The sequence below is a fragment of the Manacus candei genome, unplaced genomic scaffold (assembly GCF_025592945.1).
Source record: "Manacus candei isolate 608988 ecotype Guabito, Panama unplaced genomic scaffold, ASM2559294v1 h1tg000003l, whole genome shotgun sequence".
Lineage (NCBI taxonomy): Eukaryota > Metazoa > Chordata > Aves > Passeriformes > Pipridae > Manacus > Manacus candei.
In genome coordinates this window covers 16,243,126-16,268,619 of record NW_026138051.1, presented here as the reverse complement: position 1 = coordinate 16,268,619, position 25,494 = coordinate 16,243,126, and the positions used below count along the sequence as shown (strand labels likewise).

The following is a 25,494-nucleotide window of genomic DNA, read 5'->3' as shown; positions in this document are numbered from 1 at the left end:
CTTGTCAACCATGGCCTTGAGCTTCCCTAGGACATTTGAATGAAAAAATGATGTTTAATGTCATGTAAAAGTTTAAAAAATAAAAATCTGAAAGGACCCTCACACTTTATTATTACTTTCAGTATTTATGATTCTCACATTTGTTGCTTAGGTTAATTTATATTTCTTTCCTAGTTTCCATAGAACCTGTATTTGTATCCCTGTGGTACAATGATCACAGCTGTGGAAACCAAATTAAGAGGAATTCTGTTTCCTTTAAAAAATCAAGGTGTTCTTCCTTGTTAACAATAAGTCTCCCACTGAAACCAACATTATAATTTCATTCAGTACAAGTTTTCCAGAGTTCTTTAATTAATTTTTGTATTAATGGCATCTAACAGAGTATGTTCTTCCTCCCTATATAATTGATTTTCTGCTTTGGTTAAAAATCGTATTTTGATTGAGTCTCAGATTTTCCCATGAGATGGCTTTTAAATTGATTTAATGGTCTTTTATCAGTTTCTTTCATAACTAGTCTTGAGGTCTCTGGTACAACAGCGTTTCAACGAACATCTTTTTAGAGGAAACTTTGGAAATTCAAGAAATGTCTAATTGAAAAAAAAGAGGTTGAGATTCCTAAAACTCTACAGATTGACTCTGTTGTTACTTGTAGCACAGAAAACATTAATTTATCCTTGTTTTTTTTCCAGCCTGTGATTCCAACCAGCCCAACAAGCAGCTCTACAACACCCACGAGCACGATGGGCATGTCCTCAAAGATGGATAACTCGGCGCTCCAGGATGTTTTCATCCTCTCTCCTATGTCAGGACTTTATGGCCCCAGGTATTTATGGCCTGATTCATTTTGGGTTTTGAAAAATAAAATGTTACATTTTTGCTTTATTCAACTAATAAAAGCAAAACAAACCAAACAGCCCCACAATCAAACTAAATATTTAGTAAAATTAAAGGACTGTAAATACATTAAGCATCATATCATTGTTTTGAGTGACTTAATTTTCACTTAGTTAGATACAAACCAAGTAGAACCTGGTTTTAGTCCTAAACAAAATATTTATAGAAGTCTTTAATCAGTTTTATTTACTTTCTTGTGTCCACTTGTATTTCATTCTCGAGCATTTCTGCAAAAGAAACTCTTGTCTGCTCAATTTATAACAATTCCTTATGTTCCCTTTCAGATACTAGAAAATTCCTGAAGACCTATGTTTATCTTACAGTTAAAATGGAGCTTAATGATTATTTAATTCATACACATTTTTTGAATTATGTCACTTCTATGAAAGTTCTCACATAGAGCATTTCAGTTATGGGATGTTTTATTTGCAGTGTTTGGGAGAAACAGTTGTATGTGTGCACTTTATCCTAAAATGGTTAATTCCTCCATCATCTTCTGGTTTGCTCTCTTTAGGGATGAAGTTGGAATAATGTCTTGTGATGACATCAGCAAATTTGGAAAGTCTGGGATGAAAGGCTCTGAGTCTCCAAACTATTTTCTGGAGCACGACAGTGGGAAATACTACACCTTGCTGGAAGGGGAAGGCCACCCCGGGGGCTCTGAGTATGAGAGAAGCAGAGCTGCAGGAGTGAGGAGAAGGGAGAAAACCCCCACCCATGGTGAGCTGCATTTCCTGACCCCTCTTTGACTGGCTGAATTCACAAACTGTGCTGTTAGCGCTGCAACACCCCCAAATTTGTCCTTCTTTGTCAGGCCTGTTGGCTCTGAATACCAGACAAAAGCTCATGTGAAGGAATAATCAGTATAATTACACTCTAACACTCAAGATCAGGAGTAAGTTTTTTATGCATTTATTCTGCAGTACATACTTCAGTGTTGACTGATAATTAAGTTCCTATCATTTGGATAGCCAGTATCTTGATTTACTCATTGTCCCTCCCCAGCTCTTGGAGATGTTTCTCATTGCAATGTTCTGGGCTGTTAAACTTCAATGAAGGGCCTGCAAAGACTCGTGGTATGAAAGTGTCTCTAAGTTGTCAGGCCCTCCAAAATTCAGTGCTGCATTAAATGCAGGAGGAGTTTCCTGCAGTGCATTTATTAGTACTAGAACCATCTTCCAATATCTTAGAATGGGGACTGCTTGAATATATATAAAAAACTATTAAAACAATCATTAACTCTGGTTTATATTGAAATGTCAAGTATGTGTAAATCCATATCCAGTGTACAGGTATATAAATATGGAAGGTATAGAGGTATATCAATTCCATCAATATGTTTGTGTATGAGTATATGGATCTATATAAAAGCTACTCTTAAAAGTGAATTGACAAGTTTTGGTTTTGCTTATCTGTTTAAACTGATTTAGTGTTTGGTGAGTTTGAGAAAAATACTACTGGAATACAGCAGTGTATTTATTCTCCATGTATTTTCAGTGGCTTCATTTTCAAGGCAGCAAGATATTTTCATAAAGCTTGAAGGGTTCAGATAAGAGATGTCTTTTAAAAACTGTAATTATATCTGATTTTGAAAATGTCATTATTTCTGAACCTCGGAGAAAGCAATCATCATAGAATTCCCTATAGGCAGCTGTTATCTTTTTTTACATATATATAGGAAACCTACTCTGAGACAAAGGGTTTTTTTCCTTTCTCTCATTTTCTTAAAAAAAAAAAAGTTCCTAAATTTTTGTCTTTGAAATCTAGGAAAGGGAAAACCTCTCACAGGCTCAGAGTAGTAAAGGGAGATGTGCCTGTGAAGAACACAGGTAATAAACTGGTGCTGCAGTCCAATGAAGCAAATCCCAAAGGCAGTTCCTGGTTTTGTGTTTTGCTGGATTTATGGTAAAAAATGGCAGAATATCAATTGTAAATTGGGCTTGGTAATGTGTATATACACAGAACCTTTTCAGAATTGGGAAATTGTAATAACTCTTTGTTATATACAGGATATTTTAGTGACTTCTTCAGGCATTTACTTGATGCTATGGCACTGGAGAGTAGGATTCCATCTTAAGGCTAGTACTATTCAGACTTTATCTCCCTGTTAAGTGGCATTAATTTATAATAAAATTAGAATGAAAGATAAAGATAAACCTTAACTGTGATTAAAATTGGAGCCAGATGGAGGTATTTGGCTTGCTTTCATGAATTCTTGCTGCATGATGACTTCAAATGTTGGGCGCTCTGCCTGATCCCAGGAATACACAAGAGTTTGCTTTTGTTTGTGATGGACAGCTCTGATTTTCTGGAACTTTGAAAATCCAGAAGGAATTTGATTTTAAAATATGAACCAAAGTATAATATGGGAAAGTCTCAGTAGTCTACATGTTACCCCTTCAATTTTCAGAAAATCATGTTTATCCAGAGGAATAATTGTCATATATACCTGTTCTTAAATCCCCCTAATATTTGAGTAACTAAAAAGCTGTATTTTGGAAGAATGGTGACTCAAAAACTATATCGGCATGCAAATAATCCACAAGAAATACCCTGACACTGTAATAAACCTGGTGAAACTGATAATGAGAATGAAAACGTTGTTCACATTTAAATTCTATAATTATCCAAGAAACAAAACGGTTAAAAACTCATTTAAAAAAATTTGCCTGAGTGTTAAAATGACAGACTAAATTTCCCTGGCTTCACAAGTCAGAAGGAATTTAACCCACGGTCTGGAGGGTGTTTCTCTGTGATGCTGATGCTTTCTGGGCAGTTTTGGGGTGCTCCTGATTTGCTGCCATCAGTGCTCTCCTCATACTCCACTAGGGAATGACAAAGTCCCATTAGGATCTTACAGCTGTAGTGCCCTAAAATCCTATTAATTAAAACCCTAATGGCTGAATCTTCTTTGTTGTGGTTGTTGTTACCAAACTATGCTCCATGTTTTCTTTTCAAGCCAGTTGAAATTAATGTTCCTCGAAATGAGATCCCCTCATTACTCACCATGTGATTTTCCGGGTCACGTTTTTCTGTTTCACTGATAGATCTGTGATGTTTTATCTACATTAACAGCCTTTCTAGTTTTCCTAAAGGATATTAATCCACTTAAAAACTGCTTCTCTCTTTATTCCAAAAAAACTCCCTTTTAATGAGCGAGCAATAAAAGACATTATTAAATTATTAAAAATAAATTTGCAATCTGTTTATATTCACAACTAATTTCACCAAAGTCCTTCCCCTCAGGTTGGTGTGATGAAGAGGAGAACCCAGCACACGTGAGGTTTAACTGACCCTGGATGCTGCAGCTCCAAGAATGGATTGCTCTGGAGGGTCATGCCATGCTTGGAATTTACTGGCATTACTGGCTCCACAGCCTTCTCTTTCTAGTCTTTAAAAATTATATTGTTTTTCTTGACTTGTTTCCAGGAGATTTAAGGCCTGTTTCAATGCCCACTGAGTACAGCTGGATAGGGGAGTCCAAAGAACAGAACATGTACAAGAGGGGGAGCAGAGGTGAGTATTTTTATTTTCTCTGCTGTTCTCTGACATTTTTTTCCTTTTTTAACATAAAGAGCATCACAGGAACCAAATCTGTTTTTCTGAGTGCCCCCGAGAATATGAAAGAGCCTGTTTAGTATTTGTGCCTTTGTGTTTCCATTTCTGAAAATTAAAAAGTTTATATTAGTAAGAGGAATTTAATTCTAATATAAAGAATGACAAACATCAAGGAAAAAAAGACTTAGAAGACTCTAAGGAAGAAGATATGTTGATTGTAATCAGTTTTAAGTCTTCACAGTTCTAGAAAACAACAAGTGATGTTACAGATATAGCATCCTTTGAAGACACATTTTGATTAGTGTGAATGAAAATCTGGAACAAGAATCAGCAATTGTACTGTCAGTGTTCAGACCAGCAGTTCTAGTCACATAAATCTCTACTGATTCCAGTGGGAATTATCAACTTTGCAAGAACCATGGTGATAGCAAAGTGCCTTTTTCCCTTTATTTCCTCTGATAGAAAACAATTAGGTAAATCAAAAGAATATTCATCAAGTATACAAACATTTATTGTGATGCCAAGTGCTAAAGATTCTTAAATACTATTTTTTTGGAATCTTTAAGGCCCAGTCTGGTAGCTGAGAGTTCAACTTGACTCCTTTAAATGTGATAAAAACAATGATATTCTTGAAAATCGAGACAGAATTTTAAACTACTTTTTCAGTAATCTTCCATTCCAAGAGGAAATAAGTTTCATTTAAGGCACAAGCCTTTTCTGATTTATTCCAAATCCGTTGATTTACATTTAGTTTCTATTTCACTGTTACAGATTCCTTTCCTCAGGCTTCCTGCCTGGCCGGGTCCCATTTTGAAACTGTGCCCAAGTACACTGCACATCTCCCTAAGACCATTATTCCAGTTTGTCAAGTTCCCTGACATGACAATCCTGGTCTCTGGAATGGTGCCAGAGATGCTCCCAGCACGCCACAGTTCAGGAATCCTGTCTGTGTGCACTGCCTGTCCCCTCAGATGGCAGGGGATGGTGTCAGCACATGTGGGACCCAGTCCAGGGCAGTCCCCTCAAAATTCCCTTGGTTCTTTCCATGTTTAAAAGCACCAAGTGATGGTGCTTGGCCAACCAAAAGGCTTCACTGTTTGTTTCCTCTTCCTAATCTTCCTTTTCTCTGGTTTTCTCCCCTCCAACAACTGACTCTGAGAATTCCCTGCTGCGGTACCTGAGCGACGACAAGATCCTGGTGATCCAAGAGGAGCCTTTGACACAGAAGGACAACAAAAGGGACACGGGGCGCAGGTCAAGGAAAAAGGGCAAACCCCCAGGCAACCCCAGCTACCCCCTCAGTCCCTCCCTGCTCACCTCCACCATGAACGTGAGGCTGGAGCCTGCCCAGCAGGACGTCCTCAACTTCTCCCTGGCAGAGAACAACACGGTTCCACTTTATCATGTGAGTGCCTCAGCAGACCTCTGTTCCATAAAGTTCGTGGAAAACACTCCATTTTTAGGATTGATACAGCTGTGCATTCTCCTTTGTCTTTCAATGCTGTATTTTATAGTCCAAGGAAGTTGCTCAGTGCCGGTGTCGTGACTTTCTCTTAAGAAGAGTCAAGACAAAACAGAAAAATACAAGGCAAGGATCATTTGTTATCAGATGCTTTAATAAAATAGTGCTCTTAATTACTCAGTCCCGCTGATTTAGTTTAATTTGACTCTATTATCTCTGAAGGTTCATAACGATCCTGTACTGAGCCTCTGATAATAATTTATTATAGATTAGTTTAGAAGCTTTATATTTCCACTTCGATTACTATGTCTTATAAAAACAGATGAGCTTAATGGAGTTACTGTTTATTTAAATTTATTTATATAAATCGTGGAGATTTAAATCTCTTGCAGAGATTATCAGTACCACAAAGTCAAAGCAAAGGATTTCAAACCCAGAGAGAAAAGCAGTAGCTTATTTACTAGGATAAATGAGAAAATTATTAGACAAGTCTGCAACAAAACCCAACAATATTTCATAACTTGGCAGATGTATCAGCTGGCTTTAGTCAATTTTTGGAAGACTCTGGATTATCTGTTGATTCCCCTAGCTTCTGAAGAAAGGGAAATGGGTCTTGTGGGGTAAAATGCTAATTACACCCTGGATTTCAGAATTGAAGTTGTATTTTCTTGCATGATTTCCACACCATCATGCAACTAGTTGAAATAGCCATGATAAATTAGAAGTATGATATTGTCTGATAGCATAATAAATATTAAAAAAATACCCCAATGAAATAATATGTCAACTCTAAAAGGTGTGAAGGAAGTGCAGGAAACTGGAAAACAGGTGTTGTTATGGGAAGAGACAACTTTACATGTGGTGGTTGGTGCACCCTACACGTCAGTGCAGTTCCTGTCCCATAAAATCTGCTGTAATGGGCAGCAACTGTGGAGGAGGGCACGTGGAAAATGATTATACATGGACTGACAGAGTGGGATTAATTCCTTTATCACCATAAATTTCCCAACAACATTAGAACAGACCCTTGCAGCCCTTCAGGAGATAATCACAGGAATCAGAATATCTCAGGCACTTCGTCAACTGCCTTTTAAATGCTCAAGAGGAACTGAGTCGACAAACACACCAGAGTTGCTGACACAGATTTTTTGAATTCTTGCCAGCGCAGAATCATCCACATTAACGTCTTTCCACTTGCAACATTGAAAGAATTCTGAAAAGCAAAGCAAAAAAATTGGCATATCTATCCTGAAAGAGAGCTGCCCAGAGTGAAAATGGTAGATATCACAGAACATTTCATGGCAGCTTGGTATCAAAAAGGAAAAGTATCAGAGATGTTATGTCCTTAGGTAGCAATTTAGGTTTTAAGTAGGTCAGCTCACTTCCTTAATATCTAAAGGTGTTAGGATTTTCATAAGCACTTTAATATGTTTGCTTATTTGGATAAGGAGATTTTATTCTGTCAAGAATCCATTTTACAACAAGACTAAGGTTAATCAAAACAAGATACCTCTAAACATTACCCAACCAAATCACCTTAAAACACCTTTTGCTACATTTGTATTAGAAAACTTGGCAAAACTGGTTTAGGGGTTTTTTTGCATTTGTTCTGGGTTTTATAATGGAAGTCAAAATTGCAAAACTGTTAGAATCACATTTCCATGAATTCCTCTCCACTTAACAGATGCCCAGTACAACTTCTGGGTGTAGATCAACATGTCTTATCAGCAAACAAAGATGGGTTGATGGCAGGAGACAGTGAGCATCACTTACCCATGGCTTCATTTTCTAAGCACTTACACAAATATGTAACAAAAACAAAAAAAAGGCACTTATTTAACAGTAGTTTAAATTACCAGACTTAAGAAGTTTTGCAAAATTGGTAATTGCAGAGATTCACCACTAGATTAATGCTTTGCAAGGAATGTTGATTTGGAACCTAAAATTAAACAATTAGCCTGATTTCATAAGTTGCTGTGAGGATGCAGAGTTCCTATATAAAATGGATATTTAGGTAATGCAATATTGGCAGTATGCCCAGGATACAAACTGATGCATGAAGCCACGTTGCAGTAAAATATTCCTGTCAAGAAACACTGCCCCCTTTCAGGATGTATTTCTAACTCTAATTGAATTGATATGCAGCCCTGTGATGCATGTCCCAGAACCTGAGCAAGAGTCAATTACAATTAGCAAGGCTGTTATAAATAATTAATAATTAATAGAGTGTTTCTTAGAACAGGACTTTCTGTGTTTACTAATGCTTCACTTCTGGGGTGACAGAGCTCACCAGGTTCAGCCTAAATAGTGCGGTACCCATGAAGATCACAAAAGTATATCCACTATAGCTTTGTTGAAGTGCACTATTGGAACAAACTCTGGGCCTACAAGAGTAGAGTTAAAATCTGATTTTTTTTTTTTATTTTTTATTACCAAAGCTCATTCTGAAGAAAATTAACTTACCACGTACGACTTCTGCACATTAGACCAGATGTACGTGAGGAATTTTTCATTTTTCATTGCTCCCCATGAAACAAAACACAGAAAGTCTTGAAAAAATCTCTATGGTTTTAAAAAAAAATATAAAGAATTGTGCACTTTCTGCTGCTTGGTTCCATTTTGCACTGTGGGAACCAACTTCCATCTAAAAAAACTATTCAATTTCTTATTCCAGATCCAGGCTGGAAATCCACTTGGTGTTCAAATTTGTGGTTTTGCCTTAGATTTGCACGAGTTTCTGAAGTCCTGAAGTTCAATTTGCTGGTTCCTACATTAAATTTTCCAACAGGACCTCTCATCTGGTTTTACTTGGCAATAAATGTTCTGGGCCTGTTATCTACAAAGTAATTGGATATTTTGCTTTGTAGTATCATATATTAAGACACTGGAGTATGGATTGGAATCTCCTAATTTTATTTTATTTTATTTTATTGTGAGTTAGAACTCACTGCGTAGAAAGACTTAATTATTAAGGAATTTTAAGATCAGTTCTTTCATTCCAATGTTCCCTACATAGTAAAAGAGAAATAATGGCTGCTTTAGGGTAGTGCTGTGCCAGTAGTCACTTTTTATTGTAAAGGTAATTTGAAACATTATAGTAGTTTAGGGTTAGTCATTGTTACACAGCACTGGCTTAACTTGCTTTTTATTTCCTTCTTGCTGCTGACAGGAAGCTGGAAATGCATCCCTTTAGCACGGGGTGATGGAAATGCTCTTTAACTGCTCCTGGAGCTGCAGAGGCAGCTTTGACAAATGATATAAAGTTTAATGGCACATGCTGAGAACTAAAACGTGTGCAAAACCAATGCAGAGCTGGTTTTCCTGCAGCGTGGGCATGCTGGGATGTGCCAGATGTTCCAGATGCTTTTTTGGGAGATAGGCAGTCTGAGTGCTAGTGTGATAAGTATATTAATTCAGATAGTCTGGGAGAATCATGTATTCAGCTCCTCTGACTGAAGGAGGAGTCTTTTATTGCCAATTTTGCAGGAAAAATGCTCATGTTTTATTTATTCCTTCCTGCTTTTCCAGGAGGAAACAAAACTGTGCTGTCAGGGATGAGAACTACCTTCTTCAGAGTTTTATTTCCTTTCTGAACTGCTGAATAAATTTTACCTTGGCTTTCTGTTTAAGTACCTGTAACATGGAAAACCTTCTTTCCCTGCCTCGCACTTCCACAGGGGAATCACTCTGAGGATGATTGTCTGGATTCTGGCTGCTCAGAGAAACTGATGGAAGTATTTCTGGCTTCTGTAGCTGCAAACTGATCCTATCCAGCTGTATTGATTGTGAAATGCTATTATTTTGCATTTGTACTGCACCAGAACAGTCACAGGAAAGCCTGAGCTGACAAGTATCTCTCTTAGACTGCGAGGAGCATCATCCAGTAATATATTTCCTCACAGTCCTGTTCAGACATGATTCTCTAAACTGCACTCCTCATTAATCTATAAATAGTTCAAAAGGAAAAAGGTATTTTATGGGACATTTCCCAAATGTTTAAGTTCCCTTGCTGGCTTAGAATTCTCTAAATTGTTAGTTATATTAGGACACTTTACAGCAAAGCAAATATGAGCTGTCTTTATCCAAACATATGCAATGTTTTCATAAGTAATTTTGCTGTATTAGAGCATTCTTAAATTATGATATTCTGCAGTCTCCAAACAAACTACTACAAACAACTAATGAAGGTCAGCAAACAAAGCATTTATTAACCTACTGTACCTTCATGTGTAAATTGCCATTTGTAAAATATTCTCGAGTTCTTGACTCCAGAAGTCACAACAGAACTAAATTTCACTGTCTTGTATTATCGTAGCAAATGAATTTATGGCTTGTTTTTATTATATCACCAGGATTCAAAAAAAAAAAGAAGTGGTTTGTGGGATATGTAGCCTGAAGCTAAACTTAACAGCCACTCAGATTGATACAATTCTGCATTTGTTGATAAACATTGGCTACAAGTGATATTACTGCTGTGATAATTGCAATATTTGTCATCCAGAAGATGCACCAAATACAAATATCTCCGTTATCACCCAAATATCTCCTGGTGCTGCTGCTGCTGAAAGGATCAGTGTGCAGGGAGCCAGCTGGAACTCTCTGGGGACTCTCCTCTGAGTTTTCCCTGCAGTCCCTGGTCAGTCCGTGGTCCCCTTCCTTTCCCCCTTCCCCTCAGGCTTCCCCAGCGGGAGGTGGGGTTTTGTAGGACCAAAGCATCGCACGGCAGAAAAGGAAAGTGAGAGAAGGACGGGGAGGGAACTGACTGGTTTTCCCTGGTCTGTGTAACTTCTGGAGCTTCACTACATCCTCTCAACCCCAGCAAACTCCGCTCTTCCACTTCCCTCCCCTCTTGCTGCCTCCTCTCTTACCTACGGGGCTGCCACAACGTTCAGAATTACCACGTAATTACAGGTTCCGAGTGGAGCATTTTCCTCTGCCTCCAGTTCATTTTCTCACCTGCCCTTTCTGTTTCTTCAGCCCGAATTTGAGTCCCTCTGAACCGTACACAGATGCAGATTACATTAGATGATTTCCTGTCTCTATTATCTCTCCCCTCAGCAAGAGGGAGGCGAATGAAACCCTCAAAGGCCACTTTTATTTTTAGCTGAGCATAATAACTTTGAAAGTATATTCAGTGGCTGAAGCATCAGCCCGCTGAGGTGGAGAGATAAGTAAAGCTCCTGACAACAAAGCCACTTTTGAGCAGACATCATGTAAAGAAATGTTTAGGATATTGAATGTGTGAGTTAAGGAAGCAGAAGATGAAACATTTTTTACTGTTTTTTACTTTTATTAATAATAATCCAGTATCTGAGTACAGAAGAATGGAAGAACAGTGTTTAGAATAAAGAATCTTTTATGCATCTGGATAAATGACATATCCAGATGGAATGATTAGATTGCATTTGACAATTGAGATTAGTGACACACATTATCAAACAGTTCTAATCTCATTAACAACTATTCTAATGTCTTCCTCTAGTAAACAATGACTTTTTCCATGTTATCTCTGCAAATCGGGGGTCCTTTGTTTTCTGTGGTTTGTGTGATTTCTCTATTTCTTAGAAGAAGAAGAAATTCTGATTCAAGGGAAGCGTTTTTTTTTTGTTATAAGTTATTTATAGAAGTTCCAGGATTTCCTCTGGGAGAGGACCCTCAGATCTGTCTGTGAGACCATAACAGGCTTTTTGTCCTTTCATTTCTACTCGTGCAAGGCAGCAGCAGATCCCTGGGAATCCCCAGAGCCCCCTAAATGTGGAGCTGACTAAAGAAGGCTGAGAGGTGCCAGTGACCTGAATTTCACAGAATTTGTGCTTTATAGTCTCTGACAGCACAACAAGACTTGTGCCTCCTGAGCCTCCCACATGTCTGCAAGTCAGGAAAGTGGCCTTTTAGAAAGATGAAGTTTTAGTTTGGGAACAGGAATAAGACAATTTGTTCTCAAGTATCACAAACTGCTCAAAAATTACGTATAAGGTTGCTGAAATTGCAGGTAGGAGTCTCCCATGTGGAAGTCATTGTCAGTATTGTATCTGCATGTAATTACAATTACACAAGGAAGTTAATTATATCTGTATGTAGACATTTATGGAAATGTCAGTGTGGGGGTGTTTCCATAAATACCCTCAGAAATCCTTTTTAAAGGTTGGTAGTAACTAGATTGTACTCCCATGGCAGCCTCTTTGGGGGAAAAAAATCAGTCAAATAAAAGGTCATAAATATGTGATAAAGGTCTGTAGTAAACCTCAGTGTCCATACTGGTAATAATCTGTATGTTAGTAATGCACTGGTCAGGAACAGAGATTTTTCTCTTAATAAATTAAGTATTGATAAAAACTTAAAAGGTCATAAATAGGTTTTCTACCTTTCAAGTACTCATATCAACTATTTTCTCCCTCTCTGTGTTTATGTACATGCTCTTCTTTCCTCTTTTCTAAATTACAGTGAACTAATAAACAGTTAAAATTTACATAATCTATGAATAGTTCAATGCTTAACTCATATTTTTCTTTTTCCCATGTTATAGAACCATTTTACACTTCCCTACTACAAACCCTGCTTTAGTTGATTACATTATATTATTCAATATCTTTGAAAATTAGTGCTCGGTAATGCAGAAAATTAGTGGTGTTGAAAGGCTGACCTCTAGAAAGATGTGCTTTATTAACAGGAGCACATTTCACTCTAGCATGGCTTTTTTTCAGCCTGATATATGCAGGTTCACATCACCCTCGTGAAAGTTTACAGCTGCTGGAATATCTCTGATCAAAAGGAACCTGGGAACCACGATCCAAGGTGATCACCTGTGATGTGGGTGTTCTTTGTGCATTGATTTGGAAGGAAATAAGCCAGTTCTGCAGTAGCAGTGAAAATGTGTAACACATTTTGTTTGAGCTTTATCAGAGAAGGGAGTGTGGGATGAGTCCCATCGGGGAGAGAAGGTGAATAAACCCTGATACAGAACCATTTGCTTTTTATTTTGGGAGCAGTTTCGAAAAAGAAAATGAAGAAATGGAATGGGCAACCCTGTCTGAATCAGTAATCCCACTTTTAGTTGCTAAAATTAGAAACTCTAGAAGTCAGAGGGATAAGAGAAGCTTTGAGCCTTCTGGTATGAATAAGTTCTATTTTTATAACAGCAGGATGGGGAGTGCTGCTGTCAAAGTGCTTTTGCTTGGTTGGCCACACAGTCTTTTCCTGGGCTGCCCACAGTAATTCCAGGGATGATCAGACTGGTTCACTGGTATTTAGCAGTGCATTGGCAGCACCAAAATAACACCTCTTCAAGCAGGTATTTTGCTTTAGGTGTGTGCTGTTACCTCTTCCAGTCTGCTTCGAGAAAATGAGAATATTTGTAGATGGTATTTCATTTTTATAAGTTCTCTAAGCTGGGTTTCAGTGTCCTCTAAGGAGAATTGAGGTATTTATGGCACTTGGGAAAGCCTGTTAGAGTTTTGTGTACCCTCTCCCTCAATGGGGAGTTTCTACTCTGCCTGATTTCAACAAGGTGTGTCAGAGAACTCCCTGCTTTTAACTCTAAGGGCACTATTTCATTATTTTTCATCAGGTAAGGTCTCTTATTTACATGGTTCCATCTTTGATACTCACACTGGCTGGAATATTTTAGCTGAGGCAACCAGCAGGACAAGTAAAAGGCTGGTATTTAATGTGGCAACAGGAGGAAATGAAGGTAGTTATAAAATTTTTAGCATCCTGATTTTTGTGGAAGGTAAAAGCATGTTCCCAGTTCTCCTTTGGATCTGAGGAAAGCTTTGAATATCAGAAATGCTTAAAGAAGGAAAGTAGTTATGTGGGTCTACATGGAAATGTCTTTCTGCCCTTAGTCTTACTGGGTACAAGCAGGGCATGAACTCAGCTCCTGAGGTATTCTAATATCACTGTGGGATCATCAATCCCTCCAAACTTATTGGTTATTTTTGGGATTACTTGACCACCTCAGGGTTTTTTGCCTGCTCCAGGAGGCAGTTCTGCTCTTCCTGCAGCAGAAACAGCCCAGTAAAAGCTGGGAACTGGTTCTGTAGGTGGGTCCCCCAGTGGGGCTTGAGAAGAAGGAGGTGGCAAAAAGTGTCCTTGTCCCCTGCACTTCTAAGGGTTTCTTAGAAAATATGAAAAAATATCCCTGTGCGGGCCCTGTGGTCAAACAGCCCAAGCAAACTTCCTGCCTCTTACATTTTGGTTTTGTAGCTGTGCCCTGAAGCCATGAGTGATTAAATACCTCCTGTAGGCCTAAGTAGTGACATTAAAACACGAACATTGTACCTACAAAAATTATCTGTTTGCTGTTTGGTTATTCAGAGAAGTGTATTGTCAAAGATTTTGCAAGTAAAATACATTTGTAAAAAAATACACATTAATTTTAAAAAATGCTCTTTTTTTTTGTAATTTCGGGTTTTGTAAATTTAATCTTTTAGCTGTGGGAAAACTTCTCCCACGTAAAGTTTGGTTTAAAGTAACATAAACAGCCTGAAGATTTTATTTCTAATCCTAAATCAGTTACTACTTAGCACTAAAAGACATGTTCACTTCTAAACCTCAGAGAAGTAATCAGTGTAGTAAAATCAAGTTCTGTAAAGCTGTGTAAGAATGTCATAAAAGAAACTTTGGATGACAGTTTGTCCTTCTGATATTCTGTATTCTATACTGTAGCACTTGCCCTTTACACTTCAACTCCCTTTCAAATGTTAACATTTTTGCAAACACTGACATTCTAACAAATTTCTTCTTTTGAAGAGCTTTACTCACACTTGTACAGTGGTTAAACTAATTTACAAGTGCACATGCAAGTTGGTTTAAATATGATCTTCATTTTAAAATAACATTTAGCTAGAAATTGAACTAAATGTTCCACTTCCTTTGCCTTAGAGTTACAGAATGACTGTGGTTTACCTCTGTGACTTGTTTCCCTGCAGACACTGATGTGCTCAGAGCACCAAGGAAGTCTGGTTTATAGTCATGCTTAATACTATTTATTTTTCTTCTACAGAGAGCAGGGGACACAGTCACTGGAGATACTGAAAGGTAATGCTTCTCTTATTCTCTATTGAGATATATACACAATATATTTATGAATTGTACTTGCTGGTTTACTTTTAGAAACTTTGCTGCAGCATTTGAGCAATAAATTTTCGGGGGCTAGAGATATCAGCATTAATATCATTCAGTAACTGTCAGAACTTTCATTTGCTAACATCTGATGTAAACATAGATTACAAAGGTGCAAATATAAGTTCATAAAATATTACTAGGAGGCGGAAATTATACTTCTACAAAGTAGTACACATTTTGCCCCATCTTTTATTTTTACTTTTGAAATGCACTATTTCAGACTTGCTCTGAGGATGAGAACCACAATGTGTGTCTAACATGATTTTTGAAACCAACAGGCAGAATGTTTCTACATGCTAATTCAGTCAGTAAAAAACTACAGGTTACATTTGTGACTCATATTTGATAAATACTAAGAATGGGGTCTTTAGTTTGGCCTTTATATCTGAATTGAATCAATTAATTATAACAAAGAAAATAGCAGTTTTCTTTTGTTCCTTTACAGTTTGTCTGATGATGTCTGTTCATGTTCATGTTGCATCCAATAAGTCACACTAAAAGAATAAGTTTGAAATAAAAGATACTTTGGCATCATCATACATCCTAATTAAGCTTAATTGGAATCTGTTCACACAGATACTGGTTCTTTTTTACACTTTTTCACCCTGTATATGGACTAAACCTATTTAAGAAGCTGAACCATGCACTGGATATAAAATAATTAATCACATTTCGAGTGCTTGGCCAGTCTAAAGGATTTACAGTTGCTGCTGATTTCCTTCAGTGCCACAAACACCTCTGCATTACTGCTGAAATCTGAGCTACAACAGGATCAGTTGTTGATCACCAAACACACTCCACTTCATGCCTGATTTTTCAGGACTGGCAGCATTTTTGGCTCTTTATATGAGTAGTAAACACAGCAGTTCAGTTGACAGGCAGTTCTACTGGTAAGAATGCGGTGGTGTTTCTCAGGTGTAGGTGCTGTTCATGGTTAAAATGGCATTTAATTAATCAAGCAGCACTGGTATCAGAGAGGAAAGTGAGGGAGACCTTATAAAAGCCAGTCTCCATTATCACCAGGGCATATTCTGTTATCTCACCATCACTACCTCAGCTAAACGGAGGGGTATTTTTGCAGTAAGTTAAATGTAGGCCTGCTCAGTATTTTATTCCATTTCCGACCCAGAGCATTCCCCATCCTGTGCAGGGCAGGGTTACCTGGGGGAAAGTGTCACTTTCTGTCTCTTTTTAAGTAACAGTTGGATTTCACCTTTTGCTCTTATCTCTTGTACTTGAGTTTTCAAAACCTACTGCTGTCTGTAAATCCAAATTATTTACTGGTTTTACTTAGTCTCTCAGCTCCTTCCCGGGTGCTGTTGTCCTGTTCTTCCCTCACTCTTGCTTCTCCTTGTGTTTAGTCACTCCCTTTTCTCCCCTTTCTTCTGGCTGTGCCCTCCTTGGGTACCAGAAAGAAACCACAGACCCTTCACAAAACCACAGTCCCACGTCTCATCCCTTTTTTATTTCCTTCTCCAAGCCACAGTTTTGTGCAGCCACAAGGAAGAGATGCAAAGGAATTTTGTTCTTCACAGAGCAAAGGGTGTCTAATTATTCTGAGGGTTGCACATGCTCAGTTTGGCAGGGACATCACAATCCAGATGGAACATCCCTGGTGGACAGGACACACGTCTCCACAGGACATCTGCCAACAGACAGTTTCCAGGGACATATGACTTGATGAAATTTTGGCAAACTTTCATAGCAAAAGGCTATTCTTTTATATTCTTTTATAGAATGACTCTCCCTTTCCTGATCCTTCTCCCACACAGATTTCGGGCCCAAAACACAACCATATTATATCATTTCAATATGCTGAAAAATAATTTAAGAGGCAGAATTATATCTTCTTCCCCCTAATAACCTTCTTTTAAGTGATTTGAACAGCTTAAGCCAAAATAAACCCAATTTTTCAGATATTTATCCCATAGAATTAGGCTTTGGGGAATGGGAGACAAACTGTGTGGAGAGATTGATATATTTGGATGAAATAACATTATATCCAATAACTGAAAGAGGAGAAATCTAGGTTGGGTATTAGGAGGGAGCTCTTCCCTGTGAGGGTTGTGAGGCCCTGGTACAGGTTGTCCAGAGGAGCTGTGGCTGCCCCATCCCTGGAAGTGTCCAAGGCCAGATTGGATGGGGCTTGGAGCAACCTGGGCTAGTGGAAGGTGTCCCTGCCCATGGCAGGGGTGGGACTGGGTGGGCTTTAAGGTCCCTTCCAACCCAAACCAGTCTGGGATTCTGGGATTTTAACTGTTCAGGGACCTATTTGAGTTTCTGTGATATTATCATATCCTTTGCTTTAAAAAAAGCCAGAAACAAAACCAAAAGCCAAACAACAGAAGACATTTCTTGCACGTAGCAGAACATGCCACAGGCTGCAGGGAACACGTGCTGAAAGCCCCAGGAGCTGTGTGAGGAACACGAGACTGCAGAGTGGCACTGGGAACAGGGAGCTTCTTAAACCCCTCGGATGAGTGGAATGTAGGGCAAGCCTCCAGCAGAATAAAAGTGAGATATCTCTGCCTGACACCTCTGCTTTCACCAAACTCTTCTGGCACATCCACATCACATTGGGCTGGACCTCCACCACCCCCTGGGTGTAGGACACTGTCCAGTCACACTCAAACCCTACTTGAGTCTTCCCTACTACCAAATTTGACTGGTTTGACAGCAAACATTCTGTTTACTTACCTGAATCAGGACTTGGCACATAACTTTTATCACTGAATTGAAATGCATTTCTACAAGGGAGGTAGTTTAGCTCCTCTCATATATTTGCAAGTCCCTTTGGGAAATTCAGTCTTCCCCATCTTTGGGGCCTCATTTTAGCCCATAGTTCTTAGCAAAGATACAAAATAAAACTGGTTACTATCTCAGCTGAGCAGCTTCACTATTATTCCTCCTCCATTATTATGTTTCCCCTTTCAGCATAACCTTCTTTTAGTATTCAATGTGGTGCTTTAAGCCATTCATCAAATCTGTTTCTAATTCTTACACTAATACCAATTTTTAAATTACCTAACGGGTAATTTTCTGTAAATATAACATGCTTTACCTCAAGCCTCTTCCTGGTCTCCAACTATGATGTTCAGACACTTCTCTTACTATGAGATGCTATTGCTTTCTGCAGGAGACACTGCAGAACCCAAACCACAATGTGCAGGTGGTTTCCTGCACGCTAAGATTTCTCAAGAAGCTCTTCTGGTAAATGATACAGGGGAGTTGTGACTCCACTTCTGAGCAGGTGTTGTGATTTAGGAAATGACAGTCTGCAACTGGAGGTGGAATCACTACATGTGGGAGTGTTCTGAGGTTTAGGAAGGCAAGTTGAACTAGATGTTCCTGGAGCAGCAGCCACTTTGTTTTCCTGTTTACCAGGAGCCTTTGCCCTGCTGGGTGTTCACAGGGGGAGAAAGGAATAATGGGTGCACACACTGGAGTCACTGCTGCAGCTTTTTTTATAAAACTCTGTGTTTAGCAGGGTTCTCTGTGTTCTTTCAACCTTATTTTACTTTAGGAGACTTTTTTTAGTTGATGACAGGAAACCTTGACATCTTCCACAAGCGCGTAATGTAACCGTGCCATCTCCCGGAGCCCTGGGCTGTGCAGAGCTCCCTGCAAGGGAAACACAGGCACAATTTTAAGGCTTCTCCTTCTCCTTGCTTTTGAGAGCATGAGTGGAAAATGTGTTTACGAATTTGTGCTCCAGATCAGAGAGATTTGCCCCTGATTCAGTGTCCTATTTCCATCGATGGCCAACACTGTTTGCACCGTACAAGGAAAGGCCTCTGGTGATGTTGCCCTGCTTTGTTCTCCATTCTCCAGAGAACTCCAGGAGAAAGCTCAGATATACCAGAGAGAGTATTTTTGCATTTTGAAGTATAAAATCTTTTGTGTTTGTGGCATCCTGTAGCAAAATGTTACAAACTCTGTGCTGCAGGATGTCGTGGGTAGATTTGGGAACGCACAGTGTATATGCACCACATATTCAGATTATTATTTTCTCCTATGGTTATTTGACATCTTTCTTCTCTCTGTCCTAGATATGCAAGTTCTGCCATTGACCATCCAGGAAACACATCCATGAGGAAGGTAATGATTTATAAATGTACTTTAAATGAATGAAAAAATCCTCAACTGTTTAATTCGTTGCCATATTTTTAGAAGATATTTAAGATATCCCAAACCTTGACATTTGTCTGTTATGAAACAGCTAAAAACAAAAATCTAGACATAATTTCCATGTTCAGAAAATTGGCTGCTGCAACCACAGCAGGTCAGTGTGTCTGCAGTACTAATTAAGTTTAGGAACCTTAGTGTCAGTTCTGAAGTATGTGCTAGTTTGGGGTGAAGAATCACACACAATCTCTAGGTTAGAAGATGCCTCTGGAGGAAGGGTTGCCCTGAAGGTAAAGAAAGTTTTTAAAATAATTTTAAAAAATATTTACACAGTATAAATACAGTGATAGGGAGGGATGGGATTAAGTTTTTCAAGTATTTTCGCTGTACCAATTTTGAGGTACCCCATTGTTTGATGGAAAATAGCCAGACACTGTTTTATTTTTTAGTGTTTTGCAAATACTTCATACAAAGGACAAAACCCAGAACTTTCATTTGTAGGATGTCAGTTCTTCACTTTGACTTGGCACTTTTTACAGTGATTTGGTTGGACAGGGCTTGAAGCAACCTGGTCTAGTGGAAGGTGTCCCTGCCCATGGCAGGAGGTGGAACTGGATGTGCTTTCAGGTCTCTTCCAACCCAAACCATTCTGTGGTTGTGATAACTCTCTGATCAATAGTTTTTAAGAAAAATTCCTAAGGTCCAAACTAGTGGAGGTACAAGGAGCCAGCTTTGCTTTTCATTTGGTGTTTAGGTGACAGCACTTCTCCTCCCTCTGATTACACTGAGATCTCATGAATTCACCTTCATGGGGCACAGATTTAGCTCTGCCACTTTGGTTTCTTCCCTTCCCCCCCCCGTGCTGCTCTGGGCTGGGGTGGCAGGGTGTGCATTCTGTGACATTTGCTCTGTGGTGTGGTTTTGAGATAAGGATTGAAACGCTGTCAGCCCCGGTGAGCTCTCCCCTCATCTGCCTGTCTCCCATGGCAACTCTGAGTCACTCAGAGCTGTGAGTTCTGACTGGTTTTTTACAGTGTTTGCCACCAAGTTAATTATATTATAGTGGTTCCTTTATCTCTCAATATGGAGCTTGAATTTTGTACATTAGCAGTGCTAATTAACTACAGATTCCCAAGGTATTGCAAACCTTTCACTTTCTCTGGTTTTCTTGCTTTGAATGTGCTGTGTGTGAGCAGAAACAAAACAGAGTAAGACTAATTAACTTAGCTCTTTAGAAGAACTAATATTTTCAGCTCTCCTTGGTTTGTTGTGCTTGTATTTTCATTATTTTTCAAATTTTTTTTATTAAATGATGGCACACCAGTTTCTGGTGAGTATCCCAGTGTGTATCTCCTCCAGATGTGCCATTTGACTGGCAGTTCTTTAACTTCAATCACCTATGAAAACTGTCATTTAATTATAGGGTTTTATTCCATCACTATGTTTCTTTAATTTAGATTGTGGCAAAATTTGGTGGTGTCCTTTTCAGAAAGGTATCTGCTTTGCCCTCATGCATTTTTCTGGAGGCAGGAACGTTGAACAGATTGTTTCAGTCCCAACCACCACAGACCTGCAGCTGCCACAAATGACTGACCAATGCTGCTGCTGTGATTGGAAGTACATCAGAAAAACCCCCAGTGTTGTTGTGCACATTTAATGCTTTCTCACAGACTTTTGCCTTTTGGTTTTGTGGCTGTATTTTACCCCATTTCCTCCAGCACAGGAGCAATATTAACCTTTGTCTCCTCTAGAGCTCAGGAACTGCTGATTTCTGCAAGTTGCTAGAAAATGTTCAAAGCTGTGAACGGGCTAAATTACAAATAGACCTGTAAATGCCCAGAACTACTTCTCCTTCCTCTATTCTTATTCAAAATCAAACTTGGTCTCTCCAGTAGCTGGAGCCTTCTTTCCAGCTGTTTATTTTCTAGAGTGCTTAAACCTTTACATCTTTGAGGTAAATTCTTACCAGTTTTGAGTACTAACCCTGTTTTTAGAAGGTCTAAATAGTGAGATGCCTTTAGGGTATTCTTCAGAATCTGTAACAATTTTCTAATTCAGCCACAAAAGAAAGAAAGAATTATTTTGTTTCTCCTCAGTTATTCTGTCAACCTACCAACCCAACAAACTTCATTGTTTCTGTGGCTGGAAACAATTAAAGAACCTGACTTCAACATGTCATTGAGCACGTGACTTTCCACATTAGCTATCTAATGTTTGGGGTGGATATTTCTTTTTGAACAAATATTTGTATGACTATTTCACTGATACTTACAATAAACTTCAAGTATCAGTCATTTATGCATCATTCATGTGAGTTTGTATCCTTAGTTTTCAAACTAGTTCATAGCTGTTCATGTAAATAATCCTTAATGATTTGATTGCAATAGTAACAAATAATTTTACTGTTACTTGCACTGATGTTCCATAATTATTTCTTTTTTTCCTTACAGTCATTCCATTACGCTTCCCTCAGGGTAAAGAGCAGGAAATGGTCAAAAGGTAACTGATTCCAGTTAACATTTTGAAACTAGAAACTGGGGATCCTTCTCTGACAACAACTGAGCTCGATCAAGTGCCAAAGTTCAACTTAACTCAAGTATTTCTAAATGTGATGGCAAACACCAAAGTAAAATACCGAATTAAAATACCAAAATAAATGTGTTATCGGGTATAATATTGCTTGGCTGAGTGGTACAATTTCCTCTGACTGAGGAAGAAGACAGGTAGTATTTGTATGTTTTGCTATTTCCTCCTTCTTTATTTATGGCCTATTTGAGACATCAAACAATAAACAGAAAAATAATTATAACCTAATAAATTCATATGAAAATACGTGGCTCTAATTCAGTTTGTTGGTTTAATCTCCTTAAAATGTTCCTTTTATTGTACTACATGCTTTTGGAACATCTAAACCTGCCCAGGACACAGCTCAGATAGTTACTCTAAATGAGAAAATCATTGAGAACTTGGTTGTGGAACATTGCAGAACAAAAGAGACAATGATTTAGTGTTCTCTAAATTTCTTCCCTGTTTCACAGCTGCAGGTCAAATGTAATTCTTGTATCTTTATAAACTTGATTTTTCACAGAAAAAAAAAGACTAATATCTTAAGGAAATTTCCTACAAAGTTTTTCTTCAGGAAAAAATGGTATTATAATTTAAACTCCGTGGTTTATAATATTTACAAGGCACAACTAAAGTTCTAAGCCTCTCCATTAGGATTTACTGAAATAACACCAAGGGAAAAACCTTTTCCTGGTGTTCTGCCTTTAACAGAATGTTGTGAAGTTAATATATTGCTGTTCACTTAAACTCAGCATAAAAGATAGGTAAGCACTGCATTGTTATGGAAATGAACAATCTTTCTTTTTTATTGACCATAAAAATTTGGTTTAAAAATTCCCAGAATTAGACAGGCCTTCTGCTGCTAAGAGGAAAAAGTAATATTTACATTTTTGTACAGATTGTGTCATACTCTGAGTTTCTGACTGAGGCTAAATAAGTACATAAATTAATACAAATAAATAAATAAATACAAATTTTTAGTTTGGAATGATGCTGCCCCTCTTAATCAGACACAAGTGCAGCCCTAAGAGGAATGAACCTCAAGGGATTAAATAAACCATTGCACAGACCAGGCCCTTTTTATTTCGTGTTCACTCTGGAACCAAAATTGCAGAGCATTGAGGAATTTGGAAATTGTTCCTTCCACCTCCTCTCCCAGAAACTTGGAGAGGGTTTGGCTTGGAGGGTTTTGAGTTGAACCATCATTAAAAATGAGTGGTGTGTTTATACTGAGCAGGGTTTTCCTGGCTGTGTTCTCAGGGAGTTCCCTGTCCAGCGTGAGCAGGAGACGCATCTCCTGCAAAGACCTGGGGCACGGCGACTGTGAGGGCTGGCTCTGGAAGAAAAAGGATGCCAAAGGTTATTTCACACAGAAATGGAAAAAATACTGGTTTATTCTCAAGGATTCCTCCTTGTACTGGTACACAAACCAGAATGTAAGTATTGCAGAAAGTAAAACTGAAACCTTCGGCTTTACAATTCTTTTGGCTAAAGTCTGTTTTTACTGCGTGGTTGGTTAGGTTCCTGAACTGCCACTTTAATTGCCAGGTCTGGGTTGCTCTAGCTGGAAATATTTCATCTGAAATTCTTTTTTAAGGTCTGTAAGTCCATGCTCAAGCTTAATAAAACAGCAGATGTTCCTGATGCTCACAAAGAAATGAATATGTCAGTGGTTAATACTTTTCCACAGCTCGTGTTTATTTGGACTAACACAGTGTTCACACTCAGCTCTCCTCAGTTCCAGTTGTGTGAGGGAATGTATAAAATGTAATATGCATAAAGTGTATTTGTCTTAGTCAAGCATTGTGTGAAGCAGATGTGAAAATCTGAATGTGTAGATCTCTTTCTCTAAAAGTTATTTTTGTGTAGATGCTCCTCTTGCTTTTTGCTGAATTAGTCTGGAGTTTGCAGTTTCACATGGGTAAAATGCTGCTCTTGGTGAAATTTTACTGAAAACCACTGGCACAATCTGCAGAAATGTAGGGGAAAACAACAGAGGGAGAAGCCCCAAATGGTTCAGTGCTGTTTTCCATTTGTTTGCAGGGAGCCCCAGTGTGCAGGTGCAGTGATTGTTGGATATTCTACTCCATATCTCCCATTTTCTTCAGGAGAACAATTTTAGCAGCACGATTACCCTTAGTTTTCGTGGTTTTCTGTCAGCCCAAGCAGTGTGGGTGATGAAGGCCCTCGGGCTCTGTGCTGTACATGTTGGTGACAGTGCCACACTCGGGGTGGTGGCACTGGGGGTCCCACTGAGGATCAGGCTGTCGGTACATCCAAGCCAGACTTCATCATGCACTTGTTAATACTCTTCAAAAATCTGACAGGTGTTAATACATCTCCTTGCTTTTCCTGCTGAATTACTTCAAAAGAAGCAAAAAAAGTGACAAGATGCACTTCCCAGTTATTACCTCTCCATTTAATCACAGCGAGGTCCCTGCAGGAGCCTCCTCAGTTACTGTCAGCAGGGCAGATGGGCTGATAATTGTGCCTTTAATGGGAGACATCCACCAAACACCTGTAAAATGCAAATATATCATGAAGAAACTGAGAATTCTTCTCTGTTGAGGCCTTAAATGCAATTTTAGGTGCTGTGTTTGTGGCTGGAAGGTTTTCTATGATCTTCAGCAAAGGGGGATTAGAATGGCTGGGCCTCCTTTGAGAAACTGTCGGTTGAGTTACTTCACAAAGTTATTGACATTGTGTGATGAATTAAACACATTTCAGAGTAAAAAGAGTATGAGGAAAATATGTTCAGTACTTTGATTGATTGGGTGGTTGTTCTGTGTATAAAACCCAAATGGCTGGTGCTCATTTCTCACTTCTTTAATTTTACGCTTTTCCTCACCAACACTTTTTCCTCCTCTTTTGGCAGGATGAGAAAGCAGAAGGATTCATTAGTTTACCCGAGTTCAGGATAGACAGAGCAATTGAATGCAGACGAAAACAGTGAGTAAAGTGTCAGTTTTGTTTGTAAACCAAAGGATTGCTCTTGAAAGTTTACTGTGCACAGTAATAAGCATTTGCAAAGTCCACCAAAGGAAGCTACTCAGAAAACTTTGACATCTGTAAATGATGCAGCACAGATCCCCTTAAGCTTTAGTATTTCTCTTTATTATAAAAGATATAATGTAATGTAAACTTCATAGCTGGATTACAGTGAATTGAGTCTCTTTGCTCAGTTTGCCACATAGCCCAGTTACAACTTCACCTAAGTAAGTAAAGTAAAACACAGATAACACTTTACTCAAGAGATAAAACTTTCTCAGGTTCACAACAACCACATTGGTAAGAATTGAGTGTGCAATAAATGCCCGTAGGAAACAGCATTAAAAATGTCATAGCAATGGATGGTAAATATAATCTTAATTTTCTCCTTTATGGAGAAAGCTTTACATACCCAATATTGTGTTGTTCTCAACTGCTAAAATATTTAGGTTCCATATGCAAAATGAGCATTGCATTATTGCTTATGTGCAGATTGCTACTTTTACATTCTGCTCCCAGTAAAAAGTACATTATAAGCTTTTCCATAATTAAGGCATATTTAATAACAGACACTCACTGGAAATTACTTCCAAGCAGTGTTGGGATTGGAATTAACATGTTTAACAGAATAATTCCAATGCTTTCAGACAAGCACTTTGCTGGTATCTCCTCAGTTACTTGCATTTGTTTTCTTTATGCTTTCCTAATTTCACTAAGAATCCTGGATTTTTGGTGTGCTTTTCCAATGACTGAATGCAGTTTTGGTCTGAGGAACA

General features: G+C 38.5%; 1 protein-coding gene across 1 annotated transcript in view; it reads left to right on the top strand.

Annotated features, from left to right (window-relative positions):
- The window catches only part of LOC127470455 (connector enhancer of kinase suppressor of ras 2-like), a 169,022-nt gene that overhangs the window by 122,638 nt on the left and 20,890 nt on the right, over positions 1 to 25,494 (top strand). The window contains exons 10-18 of the mRNA XM_051785997.1: positions 690 to 823; positions 1,409 to 1,614; positions 4,324 to 4,410; positions 5,604 to 5,857; positions 14,919 to 14,953; positions 19,090 to 19,138; positions 21,616 to 21,664; positions 22,991 to 23,166; positions 24,606 to 24,679. Of these exons, the coding sequence (XP_051641957.1) occupies positions 690 to 823; positions 1,409 to 1,614; positions 4,324 to 4,410; positions 5,604 to 5,857; positions 14,919 to 14,953; positions 19,090 to 19,138; positions 21,616 to 21,664; positions 22,991 to 23,166; positions 24,606 to 24,679 (1,064 nt within the window). The remainder of the gene's footprint in view (positions 1 to 689; positions 824 to 1,408; positions 1,615 to 4,323; positions 4,411 to 5,603; positions 5,858 to 14,918; positions 14,954 to 19,089; positions 19,139 to 21,615; positions 21,665 to 22,990; positions 23,167 to 24,605; positions 24,680 to 25,494) is intronic.